At 48.4% G+C, this 21,525-nt stretch overlaps 1 protein-coding gene across 2 annotated transcripts in view; it reads left to right on the forward strand.

The window, feature by feature from the left end:
• Positions 1-20,732, forward strand: part of gak (cyclin G associated kinase) — a 34,522-nt gene extending 13,790 nt beyond the window's left edge. Inside the window, exons 11-29 of one of the 2 annotated variants that reach the window (XM_084467762.1) lie at positions 1,705-1,822; positions 3,870-3,919; positions 4,653-4,801; positions 5,005-5,127; positions 6,597-6,730; positions 7,168-7,362; positions 7,731-7,848; positions 8,856-8,935; positions 9,123-9,316; positions 11,350-11,511; positions 12,144-12,310; positions 12,963-13,233; positions 14,135-14,347; positions 14,619-14,756; positions 14,994-15,080; positions 15,650-15,949; positions 16,971-17,122; positions 18,287-18,463; positions 18,720-20,732. In XM_084467762.1, the coding sequence (XP_084323888.1) occupies positions 1,705-1,822; positions 3,870-3,919; positions 4,653-4,801; positions 5,005-5,127; positions 6,597-6,730; positions 7,168-7,362; positions 7,731-7,848; positions 8,856-8,935; positions 9,123-9,316; positions 11,350-11,511; positions 12,144-12,310; positions 12,963-13,233; positions 14,135-14,347; positions 14,619-14,756; positions 14,994-15,080; positions 15,650-15,949; positions 16,971-17,122; positions 18,287-18,463; positions 18,720-18,821 (2,930 nt within the window). In that variant the 3' untranslated portion in view covers positions 18,822-20,732. The remainder of the gene's footprint in view (positions 1-1,704; positions 1,823-3,869; positions 3,920-4,652; positions 4,802-5,004; positions 5,128-6,596; positions 6,731-7,167; positions 7,363-7,730; positions 7,849-8,855; positions 8,936-9,122; positions 9,317-11,349; positions 11,512-12,143; positions 12,311-12,962; positions 13,234-14,134; positions 14,348-14,618; positions 14,757-14,993; positions 15,081-15,649; positions 15,950-16,970; positions 17,123-18,286; positions 18,464-18,719) is intronic. The other variant, XM_084467763.1, reaches the window with a different exon arrangement.
• Positions 20,733-21,525: the final 793 nt, after the last annotated feature.

Consider the following 21,525-nt stretch of genomic DNA (forward strand, 5'->3'; position numbering starts at 1 on the left):
CTGATTGGGTGTAAAGGCCTTCAATGAAAAGGCCTAATGACTTGAACACACACACACATGCACACACACACACACACGTGTGCACATACACCGCTCCCAGGAAGCCACGCAATTAGTCATCTAGTTGGACCCCCACAGTCCCAGAGTGTACACACACACACGCATAGCCTAGTCCTAACTAGACCTTCGTACTCATTTCATTCATACCGATGGTCTAGAACTGCTATAGAGACAAACGATTTCTCACTTGAAGGCGGGTGCTGTTGAAGTTTAAAACCTGTTGGCTCTGCCGAGTGCCACTCCGGATCTGCCTTAACCAATCGCTAACGTTTGGTCATGACGTATTTCATGCTTATCAAACTCCTTCACCACTAACGGAGCCAGCTGGAAAATTCAACTTTTCCCGAATTCCGTGGGAAGAAGCGCCACAACATCTTGACCACCAACAAAAAAAAAATCTGGCTTTAATGTATCTATATTCGGCAGAGTTTCCGCAACAGACCGAATAGCTTTCTCCATGGTCTTCCTGCTGCTTCCTGGTATTCGTTTGACTACAACTGAAACTCGCGCACGACCTGTACGTCACTGTTTTCAGGCCGCGCCTCCTGTTCATTCGAACATACAGCACTCCCAGACGGAAGTACAGAAGCGGGCGGAACCAGGCTAACACACGCACGCGCGACTAAATGACAAGATTTTTCTAAGTCTGAACAGCGGCATTGTGGGTAGCCACAGCCCCAAAGAATTGAGTTTCCTCTGAATAAGCTGGCATAAAATATGAATACTACTAATACTACTGGTTTAGTAGTGTTTTTATAGAGTTTTTTTTTCAAGACCAGAAGCAAGCTGGGCAATGCCCATGGGCGTAGCGGTGGTGTGTGTCATGACAGTGGCGCCTGTAAAGTGCACAAAGATGAGCAGCCGCTGCCAGCGGTGCAGGTGGAGTCACAAGCATTGGGCTAAGGCTCTCCACCAATATGAGCGCTGTTGTATCTTGTTTTTAGAACCTTTCCACAGTGCCATCTCCAGCATTTGCCGCATTTCTCTAGCTACATACTAGTTAACAAACTAGTTCATAATTCGGTCATCATTTATTAAATGTTAAATTTGATAGACTAAAAGATGAATTGATTAATCGCAAATATCTTCGATAGTTGGCCTATCAACTTTGATAGTAATGTTTAGTTGCAGCCCCGGTGCTGACTGTAAGAGTTAATGTACTCCGAGAGGGGCACATCCCTGTGATCTAAATCAACAGACCGTGACAAACGTCTTCTCATTCATTTAACTGATCATCATGAACTTGTGATTGGCCTCCTGAAATATATGTCGGGATGGGAATGAATGCAGTTTGTTTTGTTTTGGTTCACCATTTCACACACACACACACATACACACGCACACGCACGCACGCGCGCACATGACCACTTGTTGACTAAGAGGATCGCTGCTTGGTTGCGCTGCCATCTGTTGGTGGCAGATTGTGTTTATCACTTTCTCGTGACTGTTGCTCATAGCACTATAAAAAGTTCTGAAACAAAAATAATGCTATATTATTATCAATTCATTTCACTTTCCAAAAGTAGGATTTTTCATAATTGTTGTAATTGTATAATTGTTATGTTTGTTATACATTGGTATAATATAATATAGGTTTCTTGAATATTTATTGAGTTTTTCTTTTGTATTCCTCCGTAATGCTAGGTGTGTATGATCCTGACCAATCAGCGAGTGGCTTCCTGGACATTCTAAAGGGCGGGACAGAACGCTTCCTGACCAATATCAAAGACACCTCCTCTAAGGTCATCCAATCAGTGGCCAGGTGAGTTACAGCGGTGACCCGGCTCCTCCTTCTCTTCCAGTCACGCCTCTCGCTCCACCTTCAAAGGAATTCCTCCATGTTATTCCTCTACGGAATTCACCAGACTTCATGACAAATCCCAAATGTGGCTCATGGCAATGCCAACAACGTCTGGCTCTGTCTAGCTGTGCTCCAACAGACTACAAGCGTGGTTGCAATGCCATACATGGGCGGTCACTTCCAGGTCTTTTTAAATAAGACCAGATGCTCATGGCAAGGCATAGAGTGGCCTTTGTCCTCTGGGCCGCCTCCTCCTCGTTATAGCCCTCCATGGTGGCCGCGCTCACGGTTTCATCTCGGCCATCCATCTGTGCTGTTGTTTTGCTTGTTCTGTTCTTGTTTCGTTTTATTTTGTCGTTTGTTGTTCTCTGCCCCCTCTCGCACACCCATCGCTCATGGCCCGTCACCTAGCAACCCAAGGTAAATATGGGTGGGCTGCTGCAGAGCACCCCCCCCCCCCCCCCCCTCCCCGTGTGCGTGTGTGTGGGTGTGGGTTCGAGAGTCAATAATACTTACATGTTATGTCCCATCAGCATCGCTTGTCGGCTCCTAACCGTTGTCGAATCGACCAATCAGTGACTATACTCACAAGAGGGCATTTGTTCACCACGAGTGAATAAATGAACACATTAACCAAAGTGAATGAAACGAGTGAATTGAATGGATGAGTTCTGAATGGATCCTGAAAGCTAGACTAGATATAAATCCCCACCCCCCATTTCACCAGCACCCTTCCCTAACCATCACTCATACCATCAGCATCAACTCATGGATGAACTCAACAGGTACAGCAAGACACCTAGTGCTTTATTTAAGAAAAGTTGGTTTTATCCCTGGATCAATGGGACTGTCTCCAGAGTTGAGTTGAATATCGCCACACTTGTATTGTGAGCAAAGAAAATAAGTATTGGTTAATGGATAGATATTATATTTTCAATTGTAATCACAGTGTGGTTATTAGGTTCTGAGGTCAACATTGGTTCAACCCAGAGCATCACTTTATATTATGAGGGTTGACTTGGGTAGAGTTTGAAGGTATAGAGACTCAAGTTAGGTTTTGATTTACATTTGGCATCTCAATGGACTGACTGTTGTCCGTTCAAGTGTACCGGTCGTATACACGAGACACCCACTAAAGGGCTGATTATGGTCCCACGTTCACGCAACGCAATGACCCCGCAGACGCTTCGACTTCGTCGTGAACCTTAGCGGGTTTACGTTAGCGGACCAATCACAGCCCTTGCGGCTGCGTCGCCTCAGCGGCAGGTTACATTTTTTGGGAGGCGCACGTCAGGCCCTTGCGGTGGACGCAAGGAGGGTCCACAAGGATGTAAGGGGTCCATAACCCCCTTGCGTTGCGTGAATGTGGGACCATAATCAGCCCTTTACTGCCACCCTCATGTATTTTGCACGTTTCAATTAACACAAAATGTTAATTTTGCAATGCATAACAAGTCCATTAATTGTGTGTATCCGCTGATGCATTAATTGCGCATTTCATGCAGAGGTGGTTTTAGCTACTAAATCTAATACAGACTCAAGCACACGATGAAGCAGTCCTACTGTTTGGCATGTGAGTGATCTCGGTCACACTTTTGGGATTGGATTCTCCTGGACGCACCAACTGTCTGGTGTAGACGCTCCCCGATCGGGTTTAGGTCCCGATTCCGGTTTGTCTCCGCACTAAAGGGTTTCATATTACATAATTCCTTTAAAATCTCATCTCACATATCTCTCCTGAATGCCACACTTGTTGTAGACACTACACAATCTGAACACACAACAGCTTAAGCAATAAGTCATTCACTAGTCATTTCCATAATCCGCTGGAAAAATGGATTTGATCACATACTGTTCGCGTTCAAGCCTCGGGTGTTGAAATAGCGTCCTTGAGATCCGATAGCGAGTGTGACCGAGGCCTTTTGAGTCGTCTCCCTGTGTGTGTCTGTTTGTTCTGCTGGTTCTAGACCCCGCTCCTTTACAACTGTTGTTTCTATTTGATTCCCAGCTACGCCAAAGGAGACCTGGACATATCCTACATCACATCCAGAATAGCAGGTAGGACTCCATCAGGGGTTGCTGATAATAATGAGGGAGATGCACCCTGCTCACCAACTCAATATGATTCCTGATCCCAGTTCCAGTCTCAGAGGGCTTCACAGGCCACATTATACGACACCCCATAAAGGACCAGGAGAAACTCCTGTAAAGCCAGAGGAAGAAACCTGGAGAGGAAACACAGTAAAGCTGTGGCTGCTTTCATGAGCATCATAACAAGCATCACAGTTCAAATGGATATTGTTATTTTATGTATGTTGGCATTTTCCTGTCTTGCAGAAAAGTTGTTAGCATTTGCATTAGCCGCTTCCATTGATTTGCATGGTGACAGTAGCCTAGCTCCTGTTCATGTGGGAGGAATACACTTGTAATAGCTTCCAAAATGAGTGTCAGTCACAACACAACCAGATAATGACTTTAGGAAGACGGATAATTCTGCAATGTTTTCGGCACTGTGATCGTAGGAAAGTAATTAAAGTGTATTCCCCTCTCAGGACCTGGGCTGTGGTAACTCTGCTGCATCAGAGGTGCTCACAGGTCCAGAGTAACGGCCCCTTAATGGACCCGGGGAACTCCCAGGATTCTCTCGTGATCAGCATTCACCTCATCCCACTTTAACACACGTGTGTGTGTGTGTGTGTGTGTGTGTGTGTGTGTGTGTGTGTGTGTGTGTGTGTGTGTGTGTGTGTGTGTGTGTGTGTGTGTGTGTGTGTGTGTGTGTGTGTGTGTGCAGTAATGTCGTTCCCGGCCGAGGGCGTGGAGTCGGCCATCAAGAACAACATCGAGGAGGTGCGCCTGTTCCTGGATTCGCGTCACGCCGGCCACTACGCCGTCTACAACCTCTCCAAGCGCTCCTACCGCTCCGCACGCTTCCACAACAGGGTGGGTGTCTGTGTCAGCATTACGGGCTTGGTTATAAATCTATGTTTATTTATTCATGTGTGTGTGTGTCAGCATTATGTGCTAAAAAAAAAAACATTTATGAGGGGCGTGGTGTGTGTCTAGATCTCTAGGTAATATGTCGCCATATGATAGTGTACAAAGTTGTATTTAAAGGGTGTGTTTGTGTGTGTGTGCACACGCAGGTGTCGGAGTGTAACTGGCAAGTCCGGCGAGCCCCCAACCTGCGCAGTCTGTACAGCGTGTGTAAGAACATGCACCTGTGGCTCAAGCAGGACCAGAGGAACATCTGCATCGTGCACTGCCTGGTGGGTACCTCTCCAAACGAATGTACTGATCCAGGGGTATTACTGCTGAACCACACTGCCTGGTGGGTACTCCTCTCCAAACAAATGTACTGATCCAGGGGTATTACTGCTGAACCACACTGCCTGGTGGGTACTCCTCTCCAAACGAATGTACTGATCCAGGGGTATTACTGCTGAACCACACTGCCTGGTGGGTACTCCTCTCCAAACGAATGTACTGATCCAGGGGTATTACTGCTGAACCACACTGCCTGGTGGGTACTCCTCTCCAAACGAATGTACTGATCCAGGGGTATTACTGCTGAACCACACTGCCTGGTGGGTACTCCTCTCCAAACGAATGTACTGATCCAGGGGTATTACTGCTGAACCACACTGTGGGTGCGGGTGGCCCACTCCTCTCCTAAATAACCTACGGATCCAGGAGTATTGCACTACTCCTCTCATAAATAACGTACTCATCCAGGGACTTTACTGCTGAACCACACTGTCTGGTGGGTGGCCTACTCCTCTCCTAAATGACCTACTGATCCAGGGATATATCCTTACTGCTGAACCACACTGCTGTTCTGCTCACGGTTCCACTCAAACACTCTGATTTGGGATCTTTACTTTGGGTAATCAATGTTATCAGTTCATTTGGTCGACCCCACTTAACTCGTCAAACTATAAATACACTACTAATATACTTTATATGGTACTATAGTACCAGGGTAGTTGTGGGAGTGTGTGGATGATGGCTGGTCTAAGCAGTGAGGCTGCACACCTGTTGCACATTGAGTTATCAGTGTGCACAAGAGGAGTGTCTGGAGGAGCATAATAAAAGTCACCTGGGTAGCATTGCTACAGTAGTAATAGTATTGAACTGTACTACTGCTCTAGACCAGAACGCATATTAACGATCCCTCTGTAAAACAGTCCACTACTAAAACTAGAGTAGTCCAAACTGTAGGTGGTAGCGACGGGAACAAGGTAGGGCTGTGCAATTAATCTAATTTTGATCACAATTTCGATTCTTGGGTCAAATCTCCAAATTAATAAAATCGAGTTGGAACGATTCTTTTGATAATTTATTTATTTATTTTTTTTATTCTGAAGTTTAAGGACAAGTTAAATGCATTTTATTTTCAAACTCAAAAAAAATTGTTTGAAGAATCGTGATTTCAATCTTGACCAATAAAATCGTGATTCTCATTTTTTCCAAAATGGAGCAGCCCTAGAACAAGGTGTGTGTTTCGAAAACAGCTTTGTGTTCCAAAACGTCCCCGCGTGCCCACGTGTGTTTCTTGTTGAGAACGAGTCTCAAGACTGAGAAAGGGCCAGTCCTGTATTGAAAGATTAACTACGGTACCTCCCGTTGTGTTTGGCAGCGGTGTTGAGACTGTAACCCTCTTGGGGGCCCCGGGGCCTACAGAACGTACGGGGGCCCCGGGGCCTACTGAGTAACGCGGTCCCCTCTGTCAACGCAGGACGGCCGGGCTGCCTCGGCAGTGGCCGTGTGCTCCTTCCTGTGCTTCTGCCGGCTGTTCAGCACCGCCGAGGCCGCCGTCTACATGTTCTCCATGAAGCGCTGCCCGCCCGGCATCTCCGCCTCACACAAGAGGTACGCACACGCATGCACGCACGCACGCACGCACACACACACACACACACACACACACACACACACACACACACACACACACACACACACACACACACACACACACACACACACACACACACACGAGGTATATACACATGCACGCACAGACAAACACACTCACACAAGAGGTACACACACATGCATCCAAGCACACACCCACCCGCTCGCACAACATGTACACAGGCACGCATGCACGCACAAACGTACTCATAAGAGGTACGCACACATGCATGCACTGGACATGCAATACAATGCACATACAGGCACTATTCTTTACAGTGTCACTCGTCAGGGATCGCTCCCTCTGGATATGCTGTGTTTCACGGGCTACTTCCCCCCCCCCCCCGTCCTGGTCCGTGATTGGTTGTTGGGTGTGTTTCCGCGGTGACCTGCAGGTACATCGAGTACATGTGCGACATGATGGCGGAGGAGCCCATCACGCCCCACAGCAAGCCCATAGTGATCCACTCCATCACCATGACGCCCGTGCCCCTCTTCAACAAGCAGCGCAACGGCTGCCGGCCCTTCTGCGAGGTGTACGTGGGCGACCAGAGGGTCCTCACCACCTCACAGGAGTACGACCGCATGAGGTGAGGCTACGCACGCACACGGCCCTCCTACTGCCGTGGAAACACGCGCACGGTCTAGCACCGTGAAGCTGTACACACACACACACACTGAAACTCTCTGGGCCTCGTCTTCCTCGGTCTCCCTGTCCCTCGCTCTCCCTGTCCCTCGCTCTCCCCTCTCACAACGTCAACTGATTTATTATTGGCATTGGAAACTCTCATTTATAAATCTGCAGCACATAGTTAGATAGGAGACAAATGTTAAGATTGAAAAAGGATAGAATAATATTACATCAAATGTATACAGTGAAAAAGGGCTTGACTCATACTTTAGTATCACAGTCAAGTGTTTCCATTGTGATTCCCCCCACCCCCCCCCCCCCCTGCAGGGATTATAAGAGCGAGGATGGTTGTGCAGAGATCCCCCTCAACGTGACGGTCCAGGGAGATGTCCTGGTGGTCATCTACCACGCGCGGTCCACACTGGGAGGACGTCTGCAGGCTAAGGTACACACACACCAACGCACAGGCACACACACACACACAAATGCAGGCATGCAAATCATTAGACATGATGACCCACACCATTGTGGCGGCCAATCACAGTCTGGTTGTGACTGTCGGTGAAGTTTACGAATGGAGCATCACGGCCACTATAACTTCAGTTTAAAGATGCTAGCACACTGCCCCAACAGACTTCTTGTCAAAAGTGTGCCATAGTTGACCAACCTGTCGGATCGTTGTTGGATACGTTCTACATGCTACAGCTGGGTGTTGGTGTGTAGTGTTGGGGCGGTGGCCTCAAAGCACACACACACACACACACACACACACACACACACACACACACACACACACACACACACACACACACACACACACACACACACACACACACACACACACACACACACACACACACACACACACACACACACACACACACACACACGTCGAGCTCAGACCTGCACTCCACACACACACGTCGAGCTCAGACCTGCACTCCACACACTGTTCAGTGGCAGGGGTCAGAGCCGCAGTAACAGAACCAAAGATGAGGTTCATTCATGATTGTGACCAATATGACGATAAAGGACCGTTTTCTACATTTACGGAATTTAGCTTTTATCCAAAGCGACTTACAATAAGTACATTTGTCATAAGAAGTGAAACAATATATCGCCGTCGGTACAGTAAAGATGTTCGTAGAACCAAGTGCAAGTACTAACAATCGCCAGGCTAACCCCATTCCCCGTATACAGCAGTGATAGCTAGCTACTGCAGATGCTACACAACTGCACAACACAATTAAGTACATGCTACACAATTAAGTACAATGAATGAATACAACCTGCATTAAGTGCGTTCATTAAGTGCCAGGACGTACAACAAACAATAGTGCAACAGACAAATAAGAGACTGGGTTAGGGTTTTGGGTCGTTTGCGGAAGCTGGTGAGCGACTCTGCGGTCCTGACATTGTTTTTCTCCGGCGGATGTCGTTGTTTTTCTTCAGATGGCGTCAATGAAGATGTTTCAGATCCAGTTTCACACCGGTTTCGTTCCCAGGAACGCCACCACTGTCAAGTTTGCCAAGTAAGAGCTCAAACTGCTACAAGAACTTGCGTTATTATAGTGATGTGAGCCAATGGACACTTTCTTAACGTGTGTGTGTGTGTGTGTGTGTGTGTGTGTGTGTGTGTGTGTGTGTGTGTGTGTGTGTGTGTGTGTGTGTGTGTGTGTGTGTGTGTGTGTGTGTGTGTGTGTGTGTGTGTGTGTGTAGGTACGACCTGGACGCGTGTGACATCCAGGAGAAGTACCCGGACCTGTTCCAGGTGCAGCTGGACATCGAGGTGGAGGCCCGGGACCAGCCCAGCAGCAAGCCCCCGCCCTGGGACAGCTTCCAGACCAAGGGGCTCAACCCCAAGATCCTATTCTCCTCCCGAGATGAGCAGCAGGAGATCCTCAGCAAGTTTGGTAGGACGAACCCCCCCCCCGGAGCTCCTAGTGTGGTCCGCCAGGCTACCTGACCCCTGACCCCTGACCCTGCCTCTAAAAAATGTGTCAACACCAAGTGGTGCAGCAATGCGGGGGGGGAGGGTCAACATGGAGCCAGAGTGGTTATCTAAAATGGGAGTGGTGTTGTGTCCTTGCTATCTTTGTTGTATACTGGGAGTGGGTTAACCTAGCGATTGTTAGTGCTTTGCACTTGGTTCTATGAACATCCTTACTGTGTGTTCACACCAAACGCGACGGCGCGACACGTTTCAATACAGAGTCAACGTAGAGACGCGAATTGGGCAAAAACTTTTGTCGCCGAAACCCGCGACAAGATTTGATTGACAGCGCGACACTTTTCCACGTGAACGGCGAGCGCGTTCACGAGGAGTGCGGCGCGACAAATTTGCTGAAGTTGAAATATTTTAACTTTTCCGCGGCATTCGCATGAGACAGCCAATCAACGTTCACTCCCTGTGGGTAACGTGGGTGGAGTAACGTAAAACAGCCAATCAGCGTTCAACCGGCCGGGCCAACCTGCACTCCGCAGTGAACGCAGCTTGGAGGAGAAAGTGATCGTTGCCGTTTGCGACTCCCGGAGCTCTATCTATATATAATATTATATGATATTATATATATAATATATAAATATTAGGGGTGTGCATCTCTCCAATAAAAGACGATTCGATGCGTATCTCGATACACGGGGTACGATACGATTCAGGAACGATAAATTTTAAAAATGGAACGATTCGATTCAGAAGGATTTCGATTCGATGTGGCACGGCTCAATTCGAGAGGGTATGATGCAATGGATTTCTTGTTGAAAGTAGACAATCATTTAACTAAATGAATTAACTTGTAAATGTAGCATTTCCTTCAAAAAGATTTATTAAAGACTAGAGAAGAAGTGTATTTGTTAGGGGTGTGTATCTCTCCAATAAAAGACGATTCGATGCATATCTCGATACATGGGGTACGATACGATTCAGGAACGATACATTTTTTAAATGGAACGATTCGATTCAGAAGATTTGCATCTTTTAAATCGAAATCGATTTTCAGATTCAAATCGGTTTTTGTTACACCCCTAATAAATATCTATATAATATAAACATATATATAATATCACGGCACAAAGCGGTGTGCGCCTCCGGATTATATTATTAACCCATAAACGACGGGCATTCCGACGTCTCTCCCTCTTCCACAACAGATAAAGACATGCAATGGTGGTTATTTCGGCCATGGTTGATGAGAATGAATTGGCATAAAGCACCGTTGGCGGGTGTTATGACCGCATGGCTCAAGCATGACATAACAAATTGGGAGACACGCAGTGAACAAGTTTTTGTATATTTATTTAAAAATAAAGGCCCTAACAAGGAAATTAAGTATCAGTGTAGATGGCAGCTTAACTATGTGTAATGTGTTATGGACTGGTGTAATGGGAATGTGCAACAAAACCAAAATAAAGAAGAAAAGGGTTGGCAGCAGCAGCTGCTGTCACGCAGGCAGCGAGAGACAGACAGGCTGGATGTCTTCCTCCTTTTATAGGCCAATCAGGCCAATCAGGTGCACCTGCTGCAGAAAGGGAAGAGCCAAATGGCCCAAGTAGGCAAGCAGCGCCTCCCCCACCACACAGGGGAAGGACACCTTCCCTGACCGCCATGGTAAGAGTTACCAGGGGGACGTAACAGCGGGCAAAAGATGTTGTCAGACAAAATTCGCTGCACGACAAGTTCGCCTGACATAACTGCACACATAACTGCACAGCGACAGATTTAGATTTGTCGCGTGGCAACATTCGCCTGTTCGCACGAACAGGCGAAACGTGTCTTTTGGTTACGCAGTTACTGTACCGACACACAGTTACTGTACCGACAGCGGTATATTGTTTCTCCTTCTTCTGACAAATGTACTTATTTGGATAAATGCGTCTGCTAAATGCCCCTAAAGGTAAGTGTGTTGAGTTAATGCCGGGTCTCACGGCTCTCCCCCTCCCCCTCCAGGTAAACCAGAACTCCCCCGCCAGCCCGGGTCCTCGGCCTTCTACCACTCAGAGTCCCCCCAGCCCGCTGCCCAGACCCCGGAGGAGCCGGCCCCCCCGGCGGACCCCGAGTCCCCCACCGACTCCAACGCCAACCACTTCTTCCAGACGCTGGACTGGGAAGGTAGCGCCCGGACACCACCACCACCACCCCCCCCCCCCCTCCCCCCCCCCTCTGCTGCTCTATGAGTTGATCTAATGTCTTCATACGACGTTGAGACCAGTTCACCACCAAATCAGCCTCATAACATTATACATTACATCTAAATGAAACCTTATAGATTTAAATGTAGGGCATTTAGCAGACGCTTTTATCCAAAGTGACCATTTTCAACACACAGCGACGAGTCAACGACACGCGGCGAGAGCAGTCAGGGTGAGGCGTCTTGCTCAGGGACTCCTCGAGGATCGAACTAGCAACCTTCCGCTTATAAGTCAACTCGCTCTCCATCCCAGGCTACTGCCGCCCACCCGCACAATAATAATATTATTGATTAATGATCATTTTATTATTATTATTATTAATAATAACAACCGTACAATCATGGTGTTTGCGGTTGGGCCGTCATTCCGGCTGGGTTGTAGAGAAGTTTGTACGGTCACCACCTGGGGGCTAATGGAAAGGTGACCTATGGAAACTTCTGTCCAAGGGGACTCTGGGAAAGTCACTTAAACCACAGTTGCTGGTCGTGCATTGTCAGTGTATTGTTCATCGGATCATGACCTTTGGTCTATTTTCAATTCTTTTGTTGCCAGATATCAGTGGCAACCCAGAAGGCTCTGACAGCCAGGGAGGTGGGACTCTGGATGACCACGATGACCTCAGTGACCAATCAGAGGTGGAGTCCTACTCCTACTCGGGGCCCAGCGGGGAGCCCCTGTCTCGGGACCCCAGCGAGCCGCTGTTTGATGCCGACTTCCAGGTAGGCCCCAGATCTCCTGATGGAGGGACATCTCAAAAGTTAAAGGCTCTAAAGGCACCCCGAGCATCATATGTTCACTGGCCAATCAGAATGGAGCCCTGACCGGGAAACTGGACAGGAGCTCAAAGTCTCGTTCTTTAGCGCTTATTAATATGCTTAAGGTTGTATCAGCGATGTTGGGCGTCACTTCTGTTGGTATTTGAAGCGAGATCCCAAACAAACAGAGCCAGCTTGCCCCTCCCTTCCGTGTTTCGTGCATCCAGTAAAAACGATACTGAACGCAGCGCAAAACCCCACAACACCCACCGCTTGTCAGTGATTGGTTGGAATACCATTTATTTTGGTTTTGAGTGGTTGGTAGTACCATTTGTTTTTGTGTACGATCTCGGAGCACAGGCTGCCTACAGAGACACGTTTTTTTGACGGCCTGCTTATGGGGTGGGCAGCTAGCGGATCGTGAGGAAAGATCAGACGAATGTGATCATTTATGTTTCCGCCTAGAATCGCTAGAAACCTGGTGTTTTAGATGTTGATCCTCAGTGTATCTGTGCCTCATTGTGGAGTTCCAATGAGAGCGGGAATCGGACCCCCGTTCACAAGCCACAACCGACTACATAACCAACACAACCGACTCTCTCCCCCTTCCTCCCAGACCCCCGCTCCCATTCCCCAAGAGTCTCCCTCCAGCGACACCGCCGACCTCTTGGGCCTGAACTCTGACCCCAGGGCACCGGCCACTTCCTCCTCCTCCGCCGCCAACGCCTCCTCCTCCTCCTCCTCTGCTCCTCACCAGGGGGAGATGAAGGCGGCCTCCAGTAACAGCGACCTCCTCAACGACCTGTTTGCTCCCCCTGCTGGCCTCGTCGGGGAGGCGCAGGAGGACTTGTTCTTTGGTGGCGCCGCCGCTGCAGCCCCACCCAAACGTAGGACGGCGCCTGTTTTTAGTGTGGATTTGTCTGTACTAATGATTTATTAAATATAAGACCGCTTTACAGTAGGGCTGAACGATTTGGGGAAATAATCTTATTGAGATTATTTTTTATCAATATTGCTATTTAATATGCGATTTTTAAAAATGTATTAAGTTCCTTATGTTCTGTATTATTCACTAAAAAGGCCATAAATCATTCTTTAGTATGACCAACACAACATTGGAAGCAGTCAACATATAAACTGCTCTTTCCTTTAGGACAGGCCGATGTGTTGAGATGAATTGATATAACATCTTTATTTTACTATTGAATTGTAAAATAAATATAAACTTACTGATCTCCAGTCAGTAACGGTAACAAATTTTGCAAACACTCCCAGCCGTTGTGATTTGCATATCGCGTTCTATTACATTGTGATTTCGATTTGAATTTGATTAGTCGTTCAGCCCTACTCCACAGTGTCTGCAGCGTCACCTCTGTGGGCAGAAAGGCTGACGTCGTTGGTCCTGGTTTTGCATAATCCGTTGGTCTGAGCGGGGAAACGTGGCGTAAACGACCCGACTTTCTCTTCTGTGGCGGAGACGTTGTTGACCCTGATTTTGAAGCGTCATTCAACATTCTGCTGTTTCAAAAGAGCAGGATGGCTCCCTTTTCGCCCCTTTAAGAGGGATTAGTAAAGACACTATGTACGGTATCTCAGGCATGCAATTAGAAAAGTATGGAAACACAGCTTCTTATAACCAAAGAAAATCAATTGAACGATGGAACTGATACGGCCTGCCAATACAAACCGTTTTACAACAAAATGTTCAGAACTATAACAGTAATTATTGCAAATATAGCTTTTTGTTGACCCACGATTATTGATCCATTATTTTCTTCTCCCCCTCAGTCATGGGGGACCTGTTCGACCCGTTCGGGATGGGCTCGGGGCCTGGCTCCGGCCAGGGCGTGGCCTCGTCCCGGCAGGCCTCGGGGCCGGACCTGTTCGGGGAACTCCTGGGGGCGGACGGGGGCGGGGCGGACGGGGGCGGGGCGGCCGGGGGCTTCGGCCCCGCTCAGCCCCACCCCGGCGCCTCCAACAACGCCAGCCTCTTCAACCTCAGTAAGACTTCAGCCCCCAATATTATATTTTTAAGTATTTAAAGAATAGCTTTGGGGGGGGGGGGGGGGGGTCTCATCTGACTTTGTTACTACTACTACCTAGGATCATTTAGAAAAGTTGAGTGTTGTTGCATTGTAACAAACTGTGTGTGTGTGTGTGTGTGTGTGTGTGTGTGTGTGTGTGTGTGTGTGTGTGTGTGTGTGTGTGTGTGTGTGTGTGTGTGTGTGTGTGTGTGTGTGTGTGTGTGTGTGTGTGTGTGTGTTCCTAACAGACACGCTCGGTAAGGAGCCTCCCAAGATGACCACCTCTGCCAGTCAGCCGGACCTCCTGGCTGGATGGGATAACTGGTCTGGCGGCTCCGGCACTGGTCTGAGCACCGCTCCCAGTAAGCCCATTTACCCCGGTTCAGGTGAGAGAGGAGCTCTTATTGGTGGCACTCACTCCCACTCTTACACACAGTCACAGTCTACACATTCTACACATGTATCTGAATCGACCAGTAAGCGATATTGTGTGTGTGTGTGTGTGTGTGTGTGTGTGTGTGTGTGTGTGTGTGTGTGTGTGTGTGTGTGTGTGTGTGTGTGTGTGTGTGTGTGTGTGTGTGTGTGTGTGTGTGTGTGTGTGTGTGTGTGTGTGTGTGTGTCAGCTCCAGGAGTGGCCTCCTTCTCCAAGGCCAAGTCTCAGAGCTTTGACCCGTTCGCAGACCTGGGGAACCTGGGCTCCAGTCTGCCAGGTGAGGAGCCCCCCTCTCTCTCTGTTTCCAACTTAAATCAATTCCATAAATACTGTTTATGATGCTTTAGCTAAGTCCACACACCACTGACCCTTTATGGGGCATAGAGCGCTGATTAAAAACTGTGGGCAGCAGCACCCTCTAGTGGGCATCAAGGGTGCTGCAGGCGGGTGATCAATTTGTCGCCCCACAAACTGCTATTACGAATAAAACTTATTTCTTATTAAATAAAAAAAAAAATATATAAATATATATATTCATATTGTACGCAAGTAAACATGCCAAGGCTTCTATTGATAATTGGCTTATAGTTGGGTGCCACGATTCCATATTTTGTGGCTGCAGTCCACAAACGCTTTTGAGATGTTCAGGTGGGGCCATGGGTCCATGAGCAGCTCAGCTCGGTACCACGGGGGGGGGGGGGAGTCTGCCCATCACAGGGTGGTCTCTGAGCAGAAGGTGGCGCTGCCCCTCACCATGACCTCACCCGTCGACCTGAGGTGCAGCTGACAGATGCCGCAAGCGGCGCCCTGTATGAACGCATCCCAACCTGCAGCGTCTCCTTTCAGGTTCATCCGGTCCGTCGTTTAACGCCAAGACAGCTTCTGCCTCCTCCTCCACCTCATCCTCCTACTCCGCCACCACCAAGCCGCAGCAGAACCCGGCCTGGCAGACGCCCCGGCCCGGCCCGGCCCAGAACAAGGCCTGGATGTCGGGGCCGGGCGCCGGCGCTGCAGGGTCCTCTGGCCCCGGCTCCGGGGCCAAGGCCCAGCCCTCGGCCACGCAGACCTCCAAACCCAACTACAACCTCAGCTTCTCCAGTGTGATCGGGGGCCGGGAGGAGCGGGGGGTCCGCGGGCCCACCTTCGGTAGGAATGCAGACAAGATCCAGAAAGCATCAACGCAGCGTGGCCGTTAGTGTGGCAGCCTCGCTGTTTTATTATTTTTTATTTTATTAGTTTATTTGATAGGAGCCATGCATATTTATGAACATTGTATAAAAAACACCATGTAAATATGCCAGAGTTAGTAAAAATAACTAGTTTTAGTCTGCAGTCCTTAGGCAGGTGGCAGGACAAACATAGAGACAGCCAGCAGTTATACATCACTCATACACTATACATTAAACACATAATGGTGACATATACAGACAGAACAAATAAACAAAACAGAAATACATGATGACAAGGACATTATTCATCCACATCTATACTGCATTCAATTTAACAGTATTGTTTGCTGTCTTCTGGCTGTATCCTACAAAGCCTCTGTTTTGAGATCTGAAACAATGCGATGCGTCAGGATTCATAGTTGACCTGTTTGTCCTTAAGAGGAATCCAAACGACCTGTTTGAGCGGTCACAATGTAAAGAATTCCCTCTGTTGTTCACTTCTGGTACAGGTTTGTTACATTTAGGGGCAGGGCTATTATGTGAGGCAGGCTTTTCGCCCTCTGCGCTCGCTACAAGGAGTGGAGTTTACAACAACGACACAACACCGCTCATTATAACACTCCTACACAACAACGTTACTAAAGAAGTATCCCAAAGGCCCCTGGCGATCACCCCTGTGCCCCCCCTCCCCCTGTGCTAGAACTCTTAATGGCTGTTTATTGTCCCACGTTCACGCAACGCCAGGGGGTTACGGAACCTTCCGTCGAGGCAACGCAGCAGCAAGGGCTGTGATTGGTCCGCTAACCCGACGCAGAACCATAAAGGTTCACGACTGCGTCGAAGCGTCTGTGGGGTCATTGTGTTGTGTGAACGTGGGACCATAATCAGCCCTTTAGCCCACAAAGTGTATTTTGTTACATCATAGTGTTATCGCTGGTGATAACGTTGGCATCCCAGTTGTACCCCTCCTTATGTACTCCTCCTCCTCCTGGTGCCAGGGGTGCCCAAGCCCAAGGTGAAGGAGGACGACTTTGAGGAGCTGCTGTCCACGCAGGGCTTCGCCTCCCGGCCCGACCGGAAGGGCCCGCAGACCATCGCCGAGCTGCGGCGCCAGGAGCTCACCCGGGACATGGACCCCCTCAAACTACAGGTGACCCGGGGAGACACACACACCACAGCACAACCCACCATAACGCACCACACCACAGCACAACCCACAACCCACCACACCACAGCACAATGCACCACACCACACCACAGCACAATGCACCACACCACACCACACCACAGCACAGCACAACGCACCACACCACCACAACACACCACACCACACCACAACACACCACACCACAACCCACCACCACAACCCACCACACCTCACCACACCACCACAACCCACCACACCACAACACACCACACTACAGCACAACCCACAACACACCACAATGCACCACACCATAACACACCACCACAACACACCACACCACACCACCACAACACACCACACCACAACACACCACAGCACAACCCACCACACCCTACACTACACTACACCACAGCACACTATGACACATCGCACCACACCGCCACACCACAACCCACCACACCACACCCTACACTACACTACACTACAACACTACACTACACTACACACTACACTACACTACACCACTACACTACACACTGCAGCACACCACACCACGCCACAGCACACTATGACAAAAAAACCACACCACAACACAGTACAGCTCCCCATTGGACCATTCGTGGACCAGTGCAGGGTGCAATAATGCGAAGGGCCAGCGAGTCACCAGGGTTCATATTTGTGTAAACAAATGACTCAACGTGGAGTTTGTCTTTGGTTTTCTGTTCTGACCCCTGATGACCACAATGTGAAGTGAGGGCCAGTAGAGATTGTTGTTGGCCAGCACACACACACGCACATTCACACATTCGCACACACACACTCACTCACAAACACTCACAAACACACACACACCAACGCACACACTCGCTCTCAAACGCACACTCACAAACACACACCCCAAGGCACACACTCACTCAAACACACACACACACACACACTCGCTCTCAAACACACACACACACACACACTCTCAAACAAACAAACACACACACACTCATTCTCAAAAAAACACACACACCAACACTCTCAAACGCACACACATTGACACACCCTCCAACACAGACACACTCCAACACACACACAATTACTCTCAAACTCACTCTCCCAATCCCACATGATTGTGAGTGTTTGAGTCCTGTGTGTTACCAACCCCCTCCCTGCTGTCAGATCCTGGACTGGATCGAGGGGAAGGAGCGTAACATCCGAGCCCTGCTGTCCACGCTGCACACGGTGCTGTGGGAGGGCGAGGCGCGCTGGAGGCCCGTGGGCATGGCCGACCTGGTCACCCCCGACCAGGTGAAGAGGAGCTACAGGAAGGCCGTGCTGGTGGTCCACCCGGACAAGGTACCCGCGCCAACCCCCCCCCCCCCCTCCTTCATTACCGTCAGCAACGTCATAGGGGGATGGTGGAGTCCCAATCGGACTCAATCTGATTAATGAGCGAATTAACGGTTATTTATTTAGCATAAGTGGGCATTAAGTTTGGATATTATAGGATGTCTTGTCAGTTGATACTAATATGAACTGATTATAATGTTAATTCAGAATATATTATTTTAATTCTGAATGTAATATTGATTTTATTGTTCCCCCTCCCTAGGCGACCGGCAAGCCATATGAGCACTATGCTAAGATGATCTTCATGGAGCTGAACGACGCCTGGACAGAGTTTGAGAACCAGGGCTCCAAATCACTCTTTTAAAAAAAAGGAAATCCATATCTTTAAAAAAGATTCAAAAAAAAAAAAAAAAAAGCAAAAAAAATTAGAAAACACCAACCCGGTCTGGATCCTCGTTGAAGCGGACGGGGTCTGGACTAGGACCACAGTGGCCCGGGTGGAAGGGGGGCGGACCAAGACCAAGACCCCCCCACACCCCACCAAGCCCGGACCCGGTCAGGCCGGACTTCTGAGCCCACATTGGGCCAACATTATCAATCGTAGAGGGTGTGTTCTTCCTGAACTTTACCCTTTTTCTCTCTCTCGCCCCTCTCTCTCTCGCCTCTCTCTCTCTCGCCCCTCTCTCTCACAAGGACTTTGACGCAGTGAATAAATACCTCCATAGCCTTACAAGTGGCCATCCTGGAAAGACATATCCTTCTTAAAAAGGGGGGGAGGGAGAGAGAAAGAGGGGGTGTACATTTCTGAGGTTTGGAATGACGGACAATCAGACACCAAGAGGTGTCGAATCAGGCTGCAAACGGACTCGCTTTGGGGAAACTAGAAGGGGCTTGCTTTGCATGATGACAGTGGACCAGATAAAATGTTTCTGTGGGGGGAGTGAGTATGAAAAAGAGGCAAAACCCGCCATGGTGGTGGACGGGCGATGGCTGTTTGGAATGTACCGGGTCACAACCCCAGCAACGACGGCCGCATCCAAAACACAAAGGTTTGAGTGCAGAGTCTGATCAGCTTGTTTGTAAGGAGAAAAAAAAGAAACAAAACATATCTTCCTAAGACGTTCCTTCCTCAACGTTCCCGCTCTCTTTGGTAACCTCCGACCACGTCGTCCCGTCGGCGTCTCCGTGACAACCCTGAGCAGAACTTTAACTGGCGGAGGGGTTGACACGACCACTACTAATACTACTACTTCTACTACTACTACTACTACAACTACTACAACTACTACCATGGCCACACAGTAACACTCCACGGCCCGTTCCCAGGTGCCCAAGGCCCGCCCTCTTGTGCTGGAAGTGCTCCTGACTGCTCGGAGCTCAACCAATCACGCGGCTGAAGTGAAACACGTGAGGCGCAGTGGGGACACTCTCCGCCGCCAGTCGCCACTTTTGTTTTTGGAGTGGGAGTCTCGTTGTCGCCTGCTAATGAACCCCTCCCCCCTCCCCCACCACACACATAACACACGCCTACTTGTCAGTGAGCCCCGCCCACCACCGCCACCGCCTCCATCAGTTCTGTGTGTCGGTCATAGGAGATGAATAAAGGTTATCAAGTTGAAGGAACACAAAGAGAAGAAGGATGGCATCATGGCGACGGCGTCCGGGCCGGGGACTCCGGCTTTATGTTTGATGTGGTCGCTTATATGTTTGTATTGATTGACAGACTGTGTCTTTGTCTCAGTGTATATATCACCACCATTCCCCCCCCGTGTGTGTGTGTGTGTGTGTGTGTGTGTGTGTGTGTGTGTGTGTGTGTGTGTGTGTGTGTGTGTGTGTGTGTGTGTGTGTGTGTGTGTGTGTGTGTGTGTGTGTGTGTGTGTGTGTGTGTGTGTGTGTGTGTGAGAAATAGGACATACTTTCCTTTGCTGAATTCCTTTGATCGCCCTTTCTAAACGGCCTGCTCTCGTTCCATCTCTGTGCTCTCTGTTGTTCCCCCCCTTTTTTATCTCACTTTTTACCTCATGGACCAATCAGCTGTTTTCATATTTATTTTAATTGGGGATTGGGATTGTGGGTTTTGAGGACATTTATTCATGCAGATGAATGGCAGAACCTAATGAAGTAAATGATAGTAAACAGATAATATATGTATTGAATGTGTGAGGGACAGCTTGATGATCTCATGCTAAGACGTTTTCATTCCAAAGCTTTTCTTCTTAAGATAAATATGCTTTTATAAAAAAAAAAAAAATATATATATATATATATATATATATATATATATATATATATATATATATATATACACACACATACACCGATATATCAATGTAAAAAAAAAAAAACCTTTTTCATTTGTTACCCTAGCTTCTTCGTCTTTTTTTTTTTTCTTCTGTTCACTTGTTTAATTTTCATACACCATATGCTGTGTTGCCTGGCATTCAGTGGACACTGATTTTGACAGTATCATGTTGGTATTATTAAGAAACATAAACTGCTGAAAACCCGGGGGGTGTTCACCAAACTACATCTTACTAATATGAATGTAGATTTCAATGCAAAAAAAATCCAAATAAACTTTTTTTGATGTGAGGAATTGTTTTGATGTTTAGCGTCGTCTGTCTCTGTAAACCGTTTTATAACTGCTGTAAATGGGCAGGACACCCGGAGTCGGTCCCCAGTCGCTGGACTGCGGACTCATGTCTCCCAACAGCAGTGATACAATATCTCTTCTAGTTCGCAAACAGTGATGAGCCGTTTTGGGGCGGAACAAACTGATCAAAGCGTTAATCTAATGTGACCTTAAAGAGCCCATGACATGCCACCAGTGTGGTGTGATTAGCCGTTATAAGTCGTTTTGGAAATCTGCCTCTTAAGACATCACAGTTGTGTGTGTCCACCTAGATGTGTGACGGATAGATGAGCAACGTTTGCTACAGTCCACTGGGTAGGCTGATAGACTGATCCAGCACACATCTAGGTGGACACACTCACTTTCTGCCCCTTATGTCATAAGGATGTCATAAGGGGCAGATTTCCAAAACTGCTTGTAACGGCTAATCACACCA

The sequence above is a fragment of the Micromesistius poutassou genome, assembly GCF_964030765.1.
Source record: "Micromesistius poutassou genome assembly, chromosome: 5".
In the NCBI taxonomy this organism is placed as follows: domain Eukaryota; kingdom Metazoa; phylum Chordata; class Actinopteri; order Gadiformes; family Gadidae; genus Micromesistius; species Micromesistius poutassou.